Source organism: Hyperolius riggenbachi, chromosome 4 (genome assembly GCF_040937935.1).
Source record: "Hyperolius riggenbachi isolate aHypRig1 chromosome 4, aHypRig1.pri, whole genome shotgun sequence".
Classification (NCBI taxonomy): Eukaryota; Metazoa; Chordata; class Amphibia; order Anura; family Hyperoliidae; genus Hyperolius; species Hyperolius riggenbachi.
This window is the reverse complement of record NC_090649.1, coordinates 409,453,620-409,469,915: the sequence shown is the minus strand read 5'-3', so window position 1 is coordinate 409,469,915 and position 16,296 is coordinate 409,453,620. Positions and strand designations below refer to the sequence as shown.

The following is a 16,296-nucleotide window of genomic DNA, read 5'->3' as shown; positions in this document are numbered from 1 at the left end:
AAGGAACTGTGAGCACATGCCCTGCGAATCTGCCTATAAAGTTTCTTTTTTCCTTCTTCAGGTAGTTTTGTGCACAACCTTTGCATTATCATAAGTTGCGTGACCTTTGCAGTTAGCGAGTTAACCTGTTAGTTGTATTCACATGCTTAAAATGTGACCCCAGCAAATAATGCAATATACGTCCACTAAAGATTTTACCACTTATTAGGCCGGCATGTCATAAGAACAGTACATGCTGTTACTCTAGCTGACTTAATGGCATTTGAGCATGTAAACTATCCTCATTTGAATAATCTCTTAGCACATTGTATTGTGCCCGCACTACACATCTGTAGTAGACAGTACCTAACTGTGGAGATCCAGAATCACTAGTCTATTTTTTTTATTTTTTGCTGGGGGCCTAAAGAAACCTCAAATCGCCTCAACTGAGAGTTATGCCAAGAACAATTTTTGCTTCCTAAAACAGAAGATAAAATTAGGTAAGAGCTCCAAAAGAATAATTACTAACGCACCATGAGTAGAGGCTAATTTTTTATCCATAAACAGACACTAAAGATGATGCCCAAAATGTGGTCACAGAATAGGAAAGATCACTGTACATACACTGCTAGACTATTTACTGAGTCATCTTCCGTTCTGTGGAGAGGGTGTGCTATACACTGCAGGAATTATAGTATCAATGTCTACAGATTGCTAAATGAGACACTCTGGAGCACCTGAAGCTACACTTGCTTTATGATTATAAACCATGGTTATCTGTGGCTTTAGTGTGTGCTGAATGCTGACAATAGCTACAGACGTGAAAAGCATTTACCAATATTTCCTTATATGTAACTCCACTAGGCTTGGTAAATAAGATGCAAATAATTCAAAGCTGTTGCAGAACAATGCAAATGTATGCAATTTGAAAAGGGACTAATTAAATTCCATCCTAACAAACTGAACTATTAAATTGTCAAGGTTTGTAAATTTGCATAATTCAGCATCAACTCAGGAGTTTCTTATTCACCATCTCTACACTACATTACCGTGTTTCCCCAAACATAAGACAAGGTGTTGGCTTATTTCTGGGGAACCAGTGAATTTTAAACTATCAAAGCCTCCAGCCACTTTCACAAAATCATTTTTGGTCAGTAGAAATCTGATTGTTGGATCTTGTTAAGCTCATCAGATACAGCAGTGTAAACTCCTAGTTTACTGTCAGTGTTAACACATACTGTACATACTGAGATTGCCATGACAAACAAAGTGGTAAAATCAATATTGCAAGTATATTCTATTACCAAATAAAGCTCCATTTAGAGCACACTTAAATATAAATACACCAACTTTATGGGAAGTTGTAATACAAAGTTGTAGAGAGGAACAGATAACGTATAGGCTTCAGATCAACCAATCAGACTCAGTTGTTGGATCACAAGATTGGTCTGGGTGACCGTAGAGGATTCCCTTGTCCGTTGTTGAAGCAAGCCCCAGAGGATGATGTCTACAGCTCAGGACCACGTCTGGACTACACAATCAGTGTTAACAAGTTTTATTATCATTAAGACACACACACAGGCTTCCAAATTTCAACCTGTATAGGTAGCATAAGTTAGCAGACTTGTAAGCCATCCACAGAAGTTTAATTGCTATATACAATCAACAGGACTGATTCATCTTTCAAACCACCGTTAATACAAAGTTATGGATTTTCCTTTTAATGCAGTGATTCTTCTATTTTATATAGCTTGTATTGTTTACACTTCTTACATTAGCTTTTCCAGCATAGGACTTAAGTGACATGGGATGAGCGTTAAGTGAAACAATGAGCAGAGTGGACCTGTCCCATGCACTGGAAGGCTGCAATATTTGAGGGACTAGACAGGAGAAATACTAGCCACTCCCCCACATACACAAAGACAGGTGCATCTCCATGGAGAAATGGAACCACATAAATAAAGTTAATGGCAAAACCACATCACCGTCACACTTGCACTGCTGTACACCTCGGCAGAATCTAGAGAGAGCTAAGGGAACTGTATGTCTAAATACATTGGGGCAAACACAGCACATTCAGACCTGGGCATTTCACCCACTTCTACAGTTCAAAGGAGTTATTAGCCAAATAATGCTGCCCCCTGCTCAACTACTTAACCTGGGCTTCGCCCAGCCCCTAGCAGCCAACACGTTCCACGCCGCAGTTCTCCCAGCCACCGTCCCAGGGTCCGCACCGGTGCAGAAGCCAACCTCTACTGTGCCTGCGAGAGCGCAGCTGTCAATCAAGTCCACGTTGTCCAGAGTGTACTGCGCAGTACACTCCGGACAACGTGGATTTGATTGACAGTGGTGCTCGCGCAGCTGCGGTACAGGACGACCTCTGCACCAGCGAGGCCTTCGGGACAGCGGTTGGGAGAGCTGCGGTGTGGGACGTGGCAGCTGCAAGGGGCTGGAGGAAGCCCGAGGTAAGTGGGGGGGGGGGGGGGGGATTGAAGCAGCATTATTTGGCTGATAACTCCTTTAAAGTAAAAACTGTCAGATCCCAAAACGAGAGCAAACTAACAGTGCTGACAAGTGCAGGCAACTTGTAGTACCTGCATTATTTCTTCAGCTTAATCGTGTACTACCAGGCTACCTCTGAAGGTCATAAACACACTATATTTAAAAGGACAGGCTTGAAACTAAAGCCTGGTACACACTATACAATTTCTCTTCAGATAGATGGGCCAAATAGATAATTTCCAACAGGTCCAGAAAATCGATCAGAAAATTAGATCGGACCTGCTGGAAATGATCTATTCGACCCTTGTTATCTGAAGGGAAATTGTATGGTGTGTATTAGGCATAAGTCTCACTGCTGCTTAACAATCCGATGCTGGCCACAGAGCTTCTGGCATTAGACTGCTAAATGGCAGGCACTGGAACAGATTTGAAGTCAATATGTAAAGGCCTTATGTTTTAGCTTGGTCACACTGCTGCACAAACCGTGGAAGGCTTTTCATCATTTTTACTACAGGATGTCCCTGCTCATCTAGCTTTGGATGCCACAAGAAAGTGCTTCACGGCAACATTCTGGAAAACTTGTATGGCAAGATTGCCTGTGTGCCAATCCATGCAGGGTGGCCCCAAAGTATACCTGACCTACGACTAAGCAACCAAAGATGAGCACAGAAGTTCATACTGGATCCACATACCTCGGTGCACTATCCATTCCTCTCCCCGTTACGTCTGATCCACGTTATCACTCCTGATTTTCAGACAGAAAGAGACATCTATCCTATCTTACTTCTTACTCTCTTAAGGAAAATGAATTGGGAGGGGAACAGGAGAAAATGGGAGAGTGATCAAATAAAACATAATCGGTTGAACTCGATGGACGTATGTCTTTTTTCAACCAAAAAAAAAAAAAAAAAAACTATGTAAGGCTTCCTCTTCCTGTCTGAAAATGACTTTAGCTGAAAGTTACATTTTTCAAGGAGTGATTATGAGGAGCAGGCGGGACCGAGAAGAGAAATGAACAACGCACAGAGGTAAGTGGATCCAGCATGAACATACGTCTGTGCTTACCCTAAGTAATTTTAACTCAGGTCAGGGGTCCTTTAAGGGTATCCCCAGAATATAACCATAAGGCACTTTCCCTTTCTACAGCCTCAACTATATCAAAGAAGCCAGTCATTTCCCAGCAGACCTAGGAGAACATGAGCTTTTCTGTCCCATTTGGGCTGCAGTGTGGCAGCTGAACATGAGGACTTTTCTGGTCTCTGAGGAAAGGCTGAAGCCCCTCCTCCACAGTGTGTTCCTGGAATCCAGAGGTGCCTAAGGAATATAAAAATAATAAAAGAAACAGCAGACACTAAAGCACCACAGGATGCCTACATATTGATAGTAGTGTTAGTGCGGGCACTTCGTGACCCAACAGTTTTCATTAATTCAACGACACATTCAGCCTTTCAGAATAGACAACTGAAGCAATATAGTGGTTGCAATCGATTGGGTTAGTTAAGCACTTGTTAGTTTGGTATAAGAGTACCCATACATAAACTTTCATTACATGCAGGGCAGTGTTGGTCAAAAAAAGAAGAAAAATAAAATACTAAATACCTTCATTTTCCCCACTACTAAACAAATTAAGACAATACTTATCACCGTACGGTTTGATATTACTTCCAATAAGTACAATATTTATTAAACATTTTTTTTCAGTTTGTTTGTTACATGTTGTGCAACAAATCACAATGTTCTGCAGCCACAAATTATATGCAGAGTATGAAGAAACTAGTCGCGCTTCTGTTGCCGGAGGGGCGTGTGGCACGGTGTGCCACCGGCTCTTTCGGCAGCCAAGCAGGCCAATCAGATACAAGTGTAATTTTTTTTTTATTCCATTTAGAATTCTACAAGAAAAAAACTAGCAAAATCAGATCTTACATATAACATCTCACTAAACTTTATTGATGCATGGAAACCGACAGACACTGTTGTGCTGTTTGATACAAAATGGCTGAACTTCATCTTCAGAAGACTAAACCCGGCTCCTAAACATGCCAAAATGAAACATGAATAAAAATAAAAAGTGGAAAGAGGTGGGGTGGAGAGTTTAACCAAAACACAATGTGGGGAGAGAGGAGGAGGGGCAGTCTGGTATTAGTAAAGCAACGAGGGTTACACACATTATTGAGAAACCAGCACACATGAGGGGAGGAAAGGAGGTTTAAAACAGTTCTGAAAATGAAGTTAGCTGTCTTGAGTCAAGGGCATAAAAAAAAAAAGAGTCAGTATTGAGCGTTTACAATCGCTGACCTTTGGGGAGACGGTAAGATTCTGTTGTAGTGCGGCTACATACAGTACAATTCAGGCAATTTGTTTTGTCACTTAGGTTCAGATTGAGATTTCACTGCTGTGAGGAGGGAATGGGGCGATTCAGGGGAGGGGAGGCTGTTTTAGCAGCAACCTCCGCTGCTCTGCTTGACTGGAGTGCTGATTATTTTGACGTTAGACTTCTCTGCGCCTCCGGCTGTGGCTCCAGGACCCATTCGCTTCTTGATCTCGGCAGCCATTGTCATGAAAGCCTGCTCTACGTTTGTCGCGTTCTTTGCACTTGTTTCCAAGAAGGGAATTACCAGAGAATCTGCAAACTCCTGAGGACAAGTGGAAAGTGTTAGTTAATACATACCTACACAAATACATAAAAAATACAAGGCACGTACCACATGGGTGACTTGCTGCAAAAAATTACCAGCAGTGGGCTTCCATTAGGAACAATGACTGCCACACCTTAGTTGATGATGGCTGTCGGCATTTGTGGTGCAGCAGGATTTACTCCTAATGCAAGTCTATTTCTAGTGACTTTAGACAAGCGATGCAAATTATTCCAGCTTGAAATGGGCCAATCAAAATCGACGGGAAGTTTGGCCTAACTACAACCTGAATACAATATGCATGCAAGCAGCTAATTGACCATCTCTATACATATAGGAACATAGTCACCCATCTGACAAAAGCAACAATCGGCACAATGACAGTGATCAGTACTTTCTGTACAAGGCTCTAGGGTTGTCCCCTACTTACCACTTTTAGGGCCCAGCCACACTATAAGCACATTGAGCGCTTGTGATCGATTAGCGCTTTCTGAGCACCTTTTAAAAATCTCTCCCATTCACTTTCATTAAAATCGTGGTAAAAATCGTTGCAGCAATTTTTACTGCAATTTTAATGAAAGTGAATGGGAGCAATTTTTAAAAAGTGCTCAGAAAGCACTAATCAATCACAAGCACTCAGAAAAGCGCATATAGTGTGGCTAGGCCCTTACTCATTTGTAAGTAGTAGACTGTATTTGATCCCACAAATTCCCCTACAGCAGGCCACAAGTCCTGAACAGAACTATTCCCAAAAGCAGTAATTGCCGATCTCAGGGTTGACTATATTGCTGCTTAAGGTGCCCGAAGCTGGCACAATTTTTTTGTGAGCGATAGTATTTCTGATAGTTACATAAGTAGGAATTAGGTGGCAATTCAGCCAGTGCTAAAATCGGAAGGAACGGTATTCAAGAATAGTGTTCAAGAACGTAACATCAATTTCAGGTTCACATACTGCTAGACCTCAAACCAAAAAGCAACCCTCCTGCCCGATACTACAACACAGCTAACATATCTTTGCTACCATAGCTCAGTAAAATAGGATCCTGCCATGCTAGAGAGGGCACTAGTCTGAAGTGACATATTGTGGGAGTAACCCCTTTCAGGTGTGATGATAAATGCTTGCAAATACCTTCTGGCAAACTGCTAAATACAGCCAAGTCTGTAATCCAGGTAGCCTAACGAAAAATCACAACAGTCAGCATTAGCGACTTTGTACCCTCGCCTTTGTTCTTTCTACAAGAAAAAAAAGACAAAGGGATGGCACAGCAACCCCCCACCCTCCATTCAGTCTTAAGGTGCGTACACACGCACTACTGTAATGAACGATGGGTCCGTCAGGCCCTCCCGCTGGGCGGGCGGACGTTCTGCCGACAGTACTGCGTGTGTACAGTCTGTCAGGCAGACTGATAGGGCTGTTTCTAAACGATTCGCTAAGCAGATCGTTCACAAACAGCCTGATCAGTCTGCCGACAGACTGTACACACGCACTACTGTCGGCAGAACGCCTGCCCAGCGGGAGGGTCTGACGGACCCATCGTTCATTACAGTAATGCATGTGTACGCACCTTTACACTACTAAACACCTTTCTACCAACTGCAATACAAGTCAGGAGTGGAGATGGAAGTACTACACTACACACTCCAGTCTGGTCCACACTGATCATACCCCCACTGCTCTGCATTCTTCTATTACACATCTGTCTTAAGAAACAATCGAACATTATTACGAACCTCCATGGTAGGCAGGAGATTTCAGGTAGATGGACCACAATGATCAATTCAGGTACATCTGAAACAGAACTGAGCAATACAGCATGGCCCGTCTCATGGTGTAGCTCTTCTCCCCACCAGCCTTAGAACCTTTATCTATGTAACTCCCTGCACTGTGTATTCATATTTGCCTGGAGTTCAGGATAATTAATAACCTCAAGGTTATACATAGAGCTTGGTCTTGCTTTCCACAAGTAAATCCCAGTTAACCAGGAAATCTCAGCTACTCGAAAAGTTCAGGTCTGCTTTAATTGATTTTGTGAAATCTGACTTTCAACATAGTCTTATTACAAAGTGTAATAGAAAAATGGATAACTGCACCATGAAGAAATATTCCCATAAATATGGGGCTCCAGGTGAGGAATAAAGAGATGTGTACAGTGAGAGGATGAGGACCCCGCACATCAAGCTGCTCACCTTTGCCGTTGTGTAATCCACTACCTTCTTTGTAGTCAGGTCACATTTGTTCCCTACCAACAACTTGTTAACATTTTCACTGGCATAGCGGTCTATCTCCTGCAGCCACTGCTTTACGTTATTAAAGGATTCCTTGGAAAGAAAAAGAAAACACTTGTCAATCTTATCCAAAGCACTTAGAAAAATTGCAGAAAAACAAAGGTCTGTCATACCAATAACTTTTCTATATACGCCCTCTAGTGGCTGGCATAACAACTGCAGTAAAGGCTGAAGTGCTCAATGGTAGGGAACCTATGGCTCGGGAGCCAGATGTGGCTCTTTTGATGGCTACATCTGGCTCACAGACAAATCAGTAGGGGTTGATTCACTAAGCTACACTGCTCAAGCAGCACAGCTTAGTGTAGCAGCACAAGTAACATTTTCAAAATAGGCACGCTGCTGCTGTAGCATGCACTACTAACTTACTTGTGCTCCCCTCCAAAACGAACAGCTGCTTTAATTGTCCCACCCTGGACCCTGTCAGGACGAGATCCCCGCACTTTGATTGGCCCAATAGGCTGCCTATCACTTGACAGGCAGCCTATTGGGCCAAAGTGCTGGGATCTCATCCAACAAAGTGAATCAACCGCCAAGTCAGCTAGCTACTTGTACAAGCAGTTAGTCGGTATTTCTCTGTTCTGGCTCTCGGGGAAACTGCTGATGTTGATGAAACCCAAGAGAAGCTGAAGACGTGTGACACTTCCACTTCCCGGTGGATCAACTGCATACACATCACCATAGCAACAGGGACCTGAGCACTCTGCTGCACATGCGCACTGTCCCAGTTTGAAACATTGTATGGCTCTCACAGAATCATATTTTAAAATATATGGCGTTTATGGCTCTCTCAGGCAAAAACGTTCCTGACCCCTGATCTATAGAGTGATTTGAAGATGGACCCTTAGGACTACCAGATAATTTTTTTATTTTTTTTTTATAAAAGCTACTCGCTAGTGCCAGCAATGTTTGAATTATGTTTGTTAAATGTCTTGCCCAAATCTTCATGTACAAAAGTCTACATTAGTAGTGACAGAATCCCTTGACCACTTGAGGACCACAGTGGTAAACACCCCTAAAGACCAGGCTAATTTTTACTAAAATGGCCACTGCAGCTTTAAAGAGAAACTGTACTGAGTAAAATTATTTAAAATAAACACATGAGGTTACTTCAAATGAACATTACATAGTTACCTCGCCATCAGTTTCTCTCAGAAGCTCACCATTTTCTTCTGACAATAATCGCTTCCAGTTCTGACAATATTTTGTCAGAACTGAAATATATCAGTTGCTGTCAGTAAAATATCAGTTGCTGTCAGTTATAGCTGAGAGGAGAACTGATGTGTCCATGTTTCCCTATGGCTCAAGTGAGCAATGTTACAGTTTAACTGTGTGCTGACCAGAAAGCTGTTATGGAGTAATGGCCATTTTCAAAATGGAGGACTGAGAATTCCCTTGATCACAGTGAACAAACAGGACGCAGGAGAGGAAAAATAGATTGAGGAGTAGACTACACAGGCGGTAAGTATGACTTGTGTATGTTTATTTTGACTTTTTATGTTCAGTTCAGGTTTTCTTTAAGGCCAAGCTGCAGGGACGCACACGAGCGACCCCACCCCCTTTTCCCCCACCAACAGCACACGAGCGACCCACCCTTTTCCCCCACCAACAGAGCTCTCTGCTGCTGGTGTTTGATCACCCCCCCCCCCCCCCGTTTATTTTTAAATAGTTGTGTGTTTTTTACCTTTTTTTTTTTTTTTTTTAACTAACGCCTCCCTCCCCCCAGCCAGCCAATCCTGGCGATCGGCTGTCATGGGCTTCTGCCTATGAGAGCCGATCGCTCTCTAGTGCCCCAGGAGGACAGCAGTGTCACACGGCTGTCCCCAGTACAGCGCTGCTGCTGATCGCAGCGCTGTACTATATGCAAAGACGGCCGTCTAACAGTCTCCCGAGCGGCATCGCCGCGTGGAGACTGACGGAAGGGCTGAGCTCCGCCCCCCGGGGAGATGCGCGCGCAGCATGCATGCGATCTCCTGCAAAACAGAACCCCAGAACGTGACGCCAATTGGCGTTAGGCGGTCCCGGGGCTGCTGCTGCGGCCACGCCCATTGGCGTGGAGCGGTCGTAGAGTAGTTAAACTCTAGGGACCAGGAAAATATACTATATCAGAATTGGTCATACATTGTATATTTATACAGACACATTTGCTGGGACCTGAGGTGTTTACTAACACAAGATTCTACTGTATTGTCACTGAGGTGCAAATAAATTTGACATGATTGAGAAATATGCACATTTCTATGATACAGCATGAGTATAATGAAAAATCGACAAATCAAAAGTTGCAGTTAAAGCATTTGATCAGTCCATTTTCAAGCAACATTTGCATAATTCTGCATCAACTTGAAATGATTTGCATATTTCAAGTAGAAAGTTGGCACTGAGCCAAAATTTTGCCTATAGATGTCCGTTGCAGTCTGGGGTTTGAATTTTAAGACTTCAGCACTGCAGCAGAGCATTGGGAGAAGGATGGGGGGGGGGGGTTCTAAGATTTGAAGACTGCCACTAGGGACTGGTGTAGTCTATGTGACAGTACAGTCTGCTGACAGGTACTCTTCGGACACCAGGGTTCTGCCCAGACTCTGTTTCAGCCTGTGATAGAGGAGCAGAGTGTTCCCCATTAGAGATGGTCAATGAGATGCAAATAATTCCAGGTTGAAAAAGCAAATGCAAATATATGCAGCTTGAAATTGGATCCTCACATTTCTACAGAGATGAGGGAGCATGAGCCCTCACACTGCAGCTGCACACTGCTGAGGAGAGCCCTTGCTGCTCACATGTCTACAGAGCAGAAATGAGCGAGCATGAGTCCTCATGCTTGCTCACCTGCTCTAGCAATACAAGTCACTCAGTTATCACCCTGCAAACTGACAGCTAAATCAGTCTGTAAATTGTGTGCGACAGCAAGAAACTCGCTTGCATCAATTAATAAAACACGCCTACAACTAGATTACATGCAGAGTGCAGGCCAAACTGATATTATAGTGGACAATTAAACATTACCTGGTCTGTAACATCGTACACAACAATAATGCCGTGGGCACCCCTGTAATAACTTGAAGTTATAGTTCGGAACCTTTCCTGGCCAGCTGTATCCCACTGTGTAGGAAGGAAACATGATAATTAGTATATGGGGTACATTTCATGATCATGCAATAATCATCACCTGGAGAATGCCATATGTCAGTATAAAACAGTGGCTAGCTCTCTTAATACTGCAATCTGTGCAGTCTCCTCTTGCTGCAAACATCTCATCTTCTGTAGCTTTTCCATCAAAAAAACGCAGGGCATCAGACATGAAAAAAAACTAACTACTTACCTATGCAGAGGGAAAGAGGCTTCTCTTTAAAGGACAACTGAAGTAGGAAGAATATGGATGCTGCCATAGAAAATATGGCAGCCTCCATAACCCTCTTGCTACAGTTGTCCTTTAAAGAATAGCTATGAAACCTCCATGAGGCTTTCCACGCTTTCCTCTGCCACTGCCCAAGACCCTCATTAACATTGAGGTCGCTGCACCCACGCTGGCATGGCCGCGCCTGTGCTGTAGTGGCTCCAGCCTACAACACAGGCAAGGCCATACTCCTGCCTGAAGAGGAGCATGGCCCACAGGTCCACACTTGGTGATGGGGCATCAGAGGACAGCGTGAGAAGCCTCATAAGTATATCTTTTTGTATATTTCACAGAAGCTAGATGTCCAGGAGCAACACTCATCAATAGCACATAAACCTTCAAATCTTTAGATGCTACTTATCAGCACTAGCAAAACAAGCATGAAGGAGGGTCAACAACTGTTTCGCCCTGCAATCTGGGCTTTTCCAAGACCTTGTTGCACCCAAGGTTTGCCTCGCGTACACTTTAAAGTGGTCCTGAGTAGGGAATATAGTGGCTGCCACATTTGTTTACATTTTCAACAATGGCAACTCCCTGGCCCCCCAGCTGAAAAGCAGAACAAATAGGCGTTGCGAAATGTGGGCGCACTGTGCCCCATCATAGGCTGTAATGTGAATTACGGCTAGAGAGACACTCGGAAGGTAATTTTGGCACTGGTGAAAGATGGAGCCAAAATTACATTAAAACAGTGTAATCCAGTTGCCAGCAATAGCTAACAGCCGAATTAGGCATTTCCCCCACTATACATGGCGGCCTGGAGGGGGAAGTAGTAATTAACGCCGCCAGGACATGTGCAGAAACAGGGTGAGCCGTTTATAGGCTTTACTCTGTGCCCACATTTCCCAGCGCCATTTTCACATGTATTCCTCCAGCTGGTCCTCCTGGTACCTGTAGCGTTAGGAGTCTCATATCTGGACCAGGCCTGTACCTAGTGTAGTCAAACCTTACCTGCATACTACTTCTGGGTCTATGGCTTACAGTATTAAAAGCAGAGAATCAGCGGGACAGCCAGGCAATGTGTATGGTTTAAAAGTACACTCACTACAGTCACTAACTGATAAAAAAAAAAATCAAGCACACACTACCATTCCATATTTTAAACCTACAGGAGTAGCAGAGACTGTTCCTGGTCCCTAGATGGATATACTGAGTACAGTATAGCCTCACTCTTGTGATGACGAAAGAGTCAGCATGGATATTTAACGTGTAAACATGGTGTCATCTACCATGAACTAAGCTAATCTTATAATCCACTTTGATCTTCAATGAGACATACTGTATGATCCACCTGTTTCCCCTATACACTACGGCCTCCACTCTGCTAATAATCCACACAGACTGAGGTCTACTCATCACCTGTCCTAGATACAGGAGAAATACAGGATAGAGTGGCTTCCCACGTAAAACCCAAACATTTTATGATATCCTGAAATGTTGAGCCTCAATGTCCTAGAAATAGTGGAAATATCTGCATGACGCTAATTTCTCCCTTTGCCCTTTTTTGAAAGTAAAGGCATGCAAATGCACCGCTAGCGTCACCTCATCTTGTCTAAAGCATTTCCTCTGCCCCTCATGCTGTGCCTCCTGTCACAAGTGTAAGAAGTTACTTGTATACAGAAGATATGAAGAGTTTTCATTAGGAGTTCACTGTTTTCAACTTTCTTTTTTGAAGACTGAGAATTCAGGTTTTAAATCCCTGAGGGGTACAGGAAGCACCCATCCTCAATTCACATGAGAATGACTAATGGACTATGGCCATCAAGCACATATACCCTCCCTTCACAAGTCCAAGGCCTTGTGCTACAGGTTTACCACTCAGGGAAAGCTGGGTTCATTAATGTCTGGTGCTCAATAAAGCTGTCACTTATATCACACAACTAACGATGGTGACAAAGGTGCATGCGCACGCACAATGGTGGTCACCCAAATGGATCGGAACTTGAACCCTGTACAGAGGCTTCACACTGCCGCGTCTGTTCTTATGAGGAAGGGACAACAACAAGGCTTGCAATGGGAGATCGACACGTTCAGGGGGGGTCGCTGTCATTTAATAAGAGTTGGCATTCTGGATCTTTAACCACTTAAATAGGAGCTGTCAGCCATACTATCTCAGGAAAAAAAAACACAAATATATAAGTAGATAAATACTTGCTCTACTTACATAACATTTATTGCACTGTCCACGTTATGATTCCTGTTAATTTTATAAAGGAAAAGTAGAGAATCCTATTCTAGACAGTTTCCATATTTACTGTGGCTATTTTGAAGCCAGTCGTGATGTAATATCCACCCTTATGCTGGATACACACCATGCGTTTCCATGTTCGTTGCGTCCGTCGATACGCATCGTTCCGATTATTTCCGACATGTCCGATTCACGTTTCGATGGATTGTTAGGTCGATTTGCCATACTTTACATGGCAATCGACCTAAAAATCTTTGAAATGCATTCGGAAATGCTTGGAAATAATCGAAATGACGCATATCGACGCGGAAACGCATGGTGTGTATTCAGCATTAGTCTCCTCTGCCTGATTTGCCCGCCCTTCACTATAGAAAGTGCATTGTTTCAGCCTGAGAAATTTTGGCCAATCAGAGAGGAACAGAGGTGTGGGAGGGGAAACAGAAGGGTAAGAGGCTTCAGTCAATCAGGCTACATTAGTTAAGTCTGAGGGGAAGTAGAGAAAAAAAAAAAAAAAGAACCCAGCATGCCCTGCAACTTCTCTTTTGTGTACCAAATTTTCTGTGTATCAAATAAGTATGTGTTTGTCAGCATGCACACAGCTTATGCTGGTGTATGTGCATGGTGCACATGGATACATTACGTTAGCTCCCTTGTGCGATTGGTAAGATGCACTGTCTGTCCCAGGAGGAGACGTCAGGATGTGTGCCCATTGATAGGTATGATGCAATGAATGTGGTTGCATGTCTGCACTATGCATGTTACAGGGCCAGAGTTAGGACACCTATGTTTACCTGGGTACTTCTGCGCAGTATAGGTGACTAAGCACAAGAATGCATTCTTCTGTGAACTAAACCCCGGCTTTTAAAGGGAACCAGAGAGGAACGGGGGGTGAAAAAAGAAACAGATTTTATACATACCGGGGGCTTCTTCCAGCCCCATAAGCCTGAATCGCTCCCACGCCGCCATCCTCAGCTTCCTGGATCCGCCGGTACCGGACCCGTCACTTCCGGCGGACGCGGCCAATTGTCCGCATCACAGGGGCTCCCTCCATACATGTACGCATGCGGCTGCGCAGTTAACAGCCACATGCGTATCTGTATGGGGAGAGCACCCTGTGATGCGGAGAATTGGCCGCGTCCGCCGGCCGACTTGCGGCAATGACGGGACCCGGTGGCGGCTGATGCAGGCAGCGGAGGAGTGCGACGTGGGAGCGATCCGTGCGTATGGGGCTGGAGGAAGCCCCAGGTATGTATATTGCATCCTCTCTGGTTCCCTTTAACTTAGCTGTAGGAATAACAGTTGTGCCTGGATGAGTGAATCTGTGAATGCATTTGTTTGAACATTTGCATGTGAGTGCGAAGGGTTAATAGATTTTTGCTGTTTTCTAGCCACACCCCCTTCAGCACCTCCCTTTCCTTAACTTATTTAATGTCCTGACTAGATGCGATGTGCCTGGATATATGTGTTTTGTTCCGATTATTTCCGACATGTCCGATTCACGTTTCGATGGATTGTTAGGTCGATATGCCATACTTCACATGGTAATCGACCTAAAAATCTTTGAAATGCGATCGGAAATGCTTGGCAATATTTAAACGACACGTATCGACAGACGCATTCGACGCGGAAACGCATGGTGTGTATTCAGCATTAGTCTCCTCTGCCTGATTTGCTCACCCTTCACTATAGAAAGTGCATTGTTTCAGCCTGAGAAATTTTGGCCAATCAGAGAGGAACAGCGGTGTGGGAGGGGAAAACAGGAGGGAAAGAGGCTTCAGTCAATCAGGCTGCCATAGTTAAGTCCTGAGGGGAAGTAGAGAAGAAAAAAAAAAAAAAAAAAACCCAGCTTGCCCTGCAACTTCTCTTTTGTGTACCAAATTTTCTGTGTATCAAATAAGAGTCATGTAAACTGGGGAAATATAATTTGTCAACAAGAAAAGTAATAGTGATTTTAACTTTTGGATTACCTGATTAGCATCCTTATTACTTGTTTACCAGATAAAAATAAAGAATTGATTTTTGATTTTATGCCCGATAGTTACTCTAAGTACCAGCAGTCTCTGGCCCCTTACAGGGAGCCTAAACCGAGAGGGATATGGATGTTTCCTTTTAAAACATACCAGTTGCCTGGCAGTCCTGCTGATCTCTTTAGCTGCAGTAGTGGCTGAATCACACATCTGAAACAAGCATGCAGCTTATCCAGTCTGAATTCAGTCAGAGCACCTGATCTGCATGCTTTTTGAGAGGCTGTGGCTAAAAGTATTAGAGACACAGGATCAGCAGGAGAGTCAGGCAACTGGTATTATTTTAAAAGGAAAAATCCATATCCTCAGTTTAGGTTCCCTTTAACCACTTAACGACCGTGGTGCTAAACTCCCCTAGTGACCAGGCCATTTACTAAAAAGGCCACTGGAGCTTTAAGGGTTGGCCTTACAACTCAGCACACAAATTATTCCCTTCCCCCTTTTTTCCCCACCAACACAGCTTTCTGTTGGTGGGGAGATCCCTGCCAGCTTGTTTATTTCTTTTGAAATTCAATTTTCAATTTTTTTTTTAAACCCCACCCTTCCTTCCGCCACCCCCCCCTTCCCTAGCTAATGACCGCGGATCGCCTTTGTGCCTCTGGAGGGTACAGTTGAGTGATACGGCTGTCCCCAGTACACTACTGCCTTAGATCGCATCGCTGTACAGTCCTATTAGACTTTCACCGTCTAGCAGCCTCAGAGCGGCGAACGCCACTGGGAGACTGATGGCGAAGCGGAGCTCCACCACAACGTGTGTCGCAGGACCTGCCCGCATCCTCAGGTCGATATGAGAAGTGTCTGAGCTAGGTGTCTTTTTCAGAGCGCCAAAGAAAAAAAAATCTGTTTATTGTCCAACTATAAAAATCTTAACCTTTTATCATGAGGTAAGATTGATCTTATTACTTAAAGGACAACTGAAGCAAGAGCTATATGGAGGCTGCTATATTTATATCCTTTTAATGGGACACTTAAGTCAAACAAAAAAAATGAGTTTTACTCACCTAGGGCTTCCAATAGCCCCCTGCAGCTGTCCGGTGCCCTCTCTGTCTCCCTCCGATCCTCCTGGCCCCCACAGCAGCCACTTCCTGTTTCGGTGACAGGAGCTGACAGGCTGGGGACGCGAGTGATTCTTCGCGTTCCCAGACACATTAGAACCCTCTATGCTGCTATATGATATATGCTATAGCAGCATAGATGGCGCTATTGTGGCCAGGAACGCGAAGAATCACTCGCGTCCCCAGCCTGTCAGCTCCTGTCACCGAAACAGGAAGTGGCTGCCGGCGGGGCCAGGAGGAG

General features: G+C 44.1%; 1 protein-coding gene across 1 annotated transcript in view; it reads right to left on the bottom strand.

Annotated features, from left to right (window-relative positions):
* Positions 1–4,132: 4,132 nt before the first annotated feature.
* The window catches only part of RAB1A (RAB1A, member RAS oncogene family), an 85,356-nt gene continuing 73,192 nt past the window's right edge, over positions 4,133–16,296 (bottom strand). Inside the window, exons 4-6 of the mRNA XM_068232327.1 lie at positions 10,401–10,496; positions 7,302–7,433; positions 4,133–5,114 (exon numbers count right to left, since the gene is read on the bottom strand). Coding sequence (XP_068088428.1) covers positions 4,917–5,114; positions 7,302–7,433; positions 10,401–10,496 — 426 coding nt within the window. The 3' untranslated portion in view covers positions 4,133–4,916. The remainder of the gene's footprint in view (positions 5,115–7,301; positions 7,434–10,400; positions 10,497–16,296) is intronic.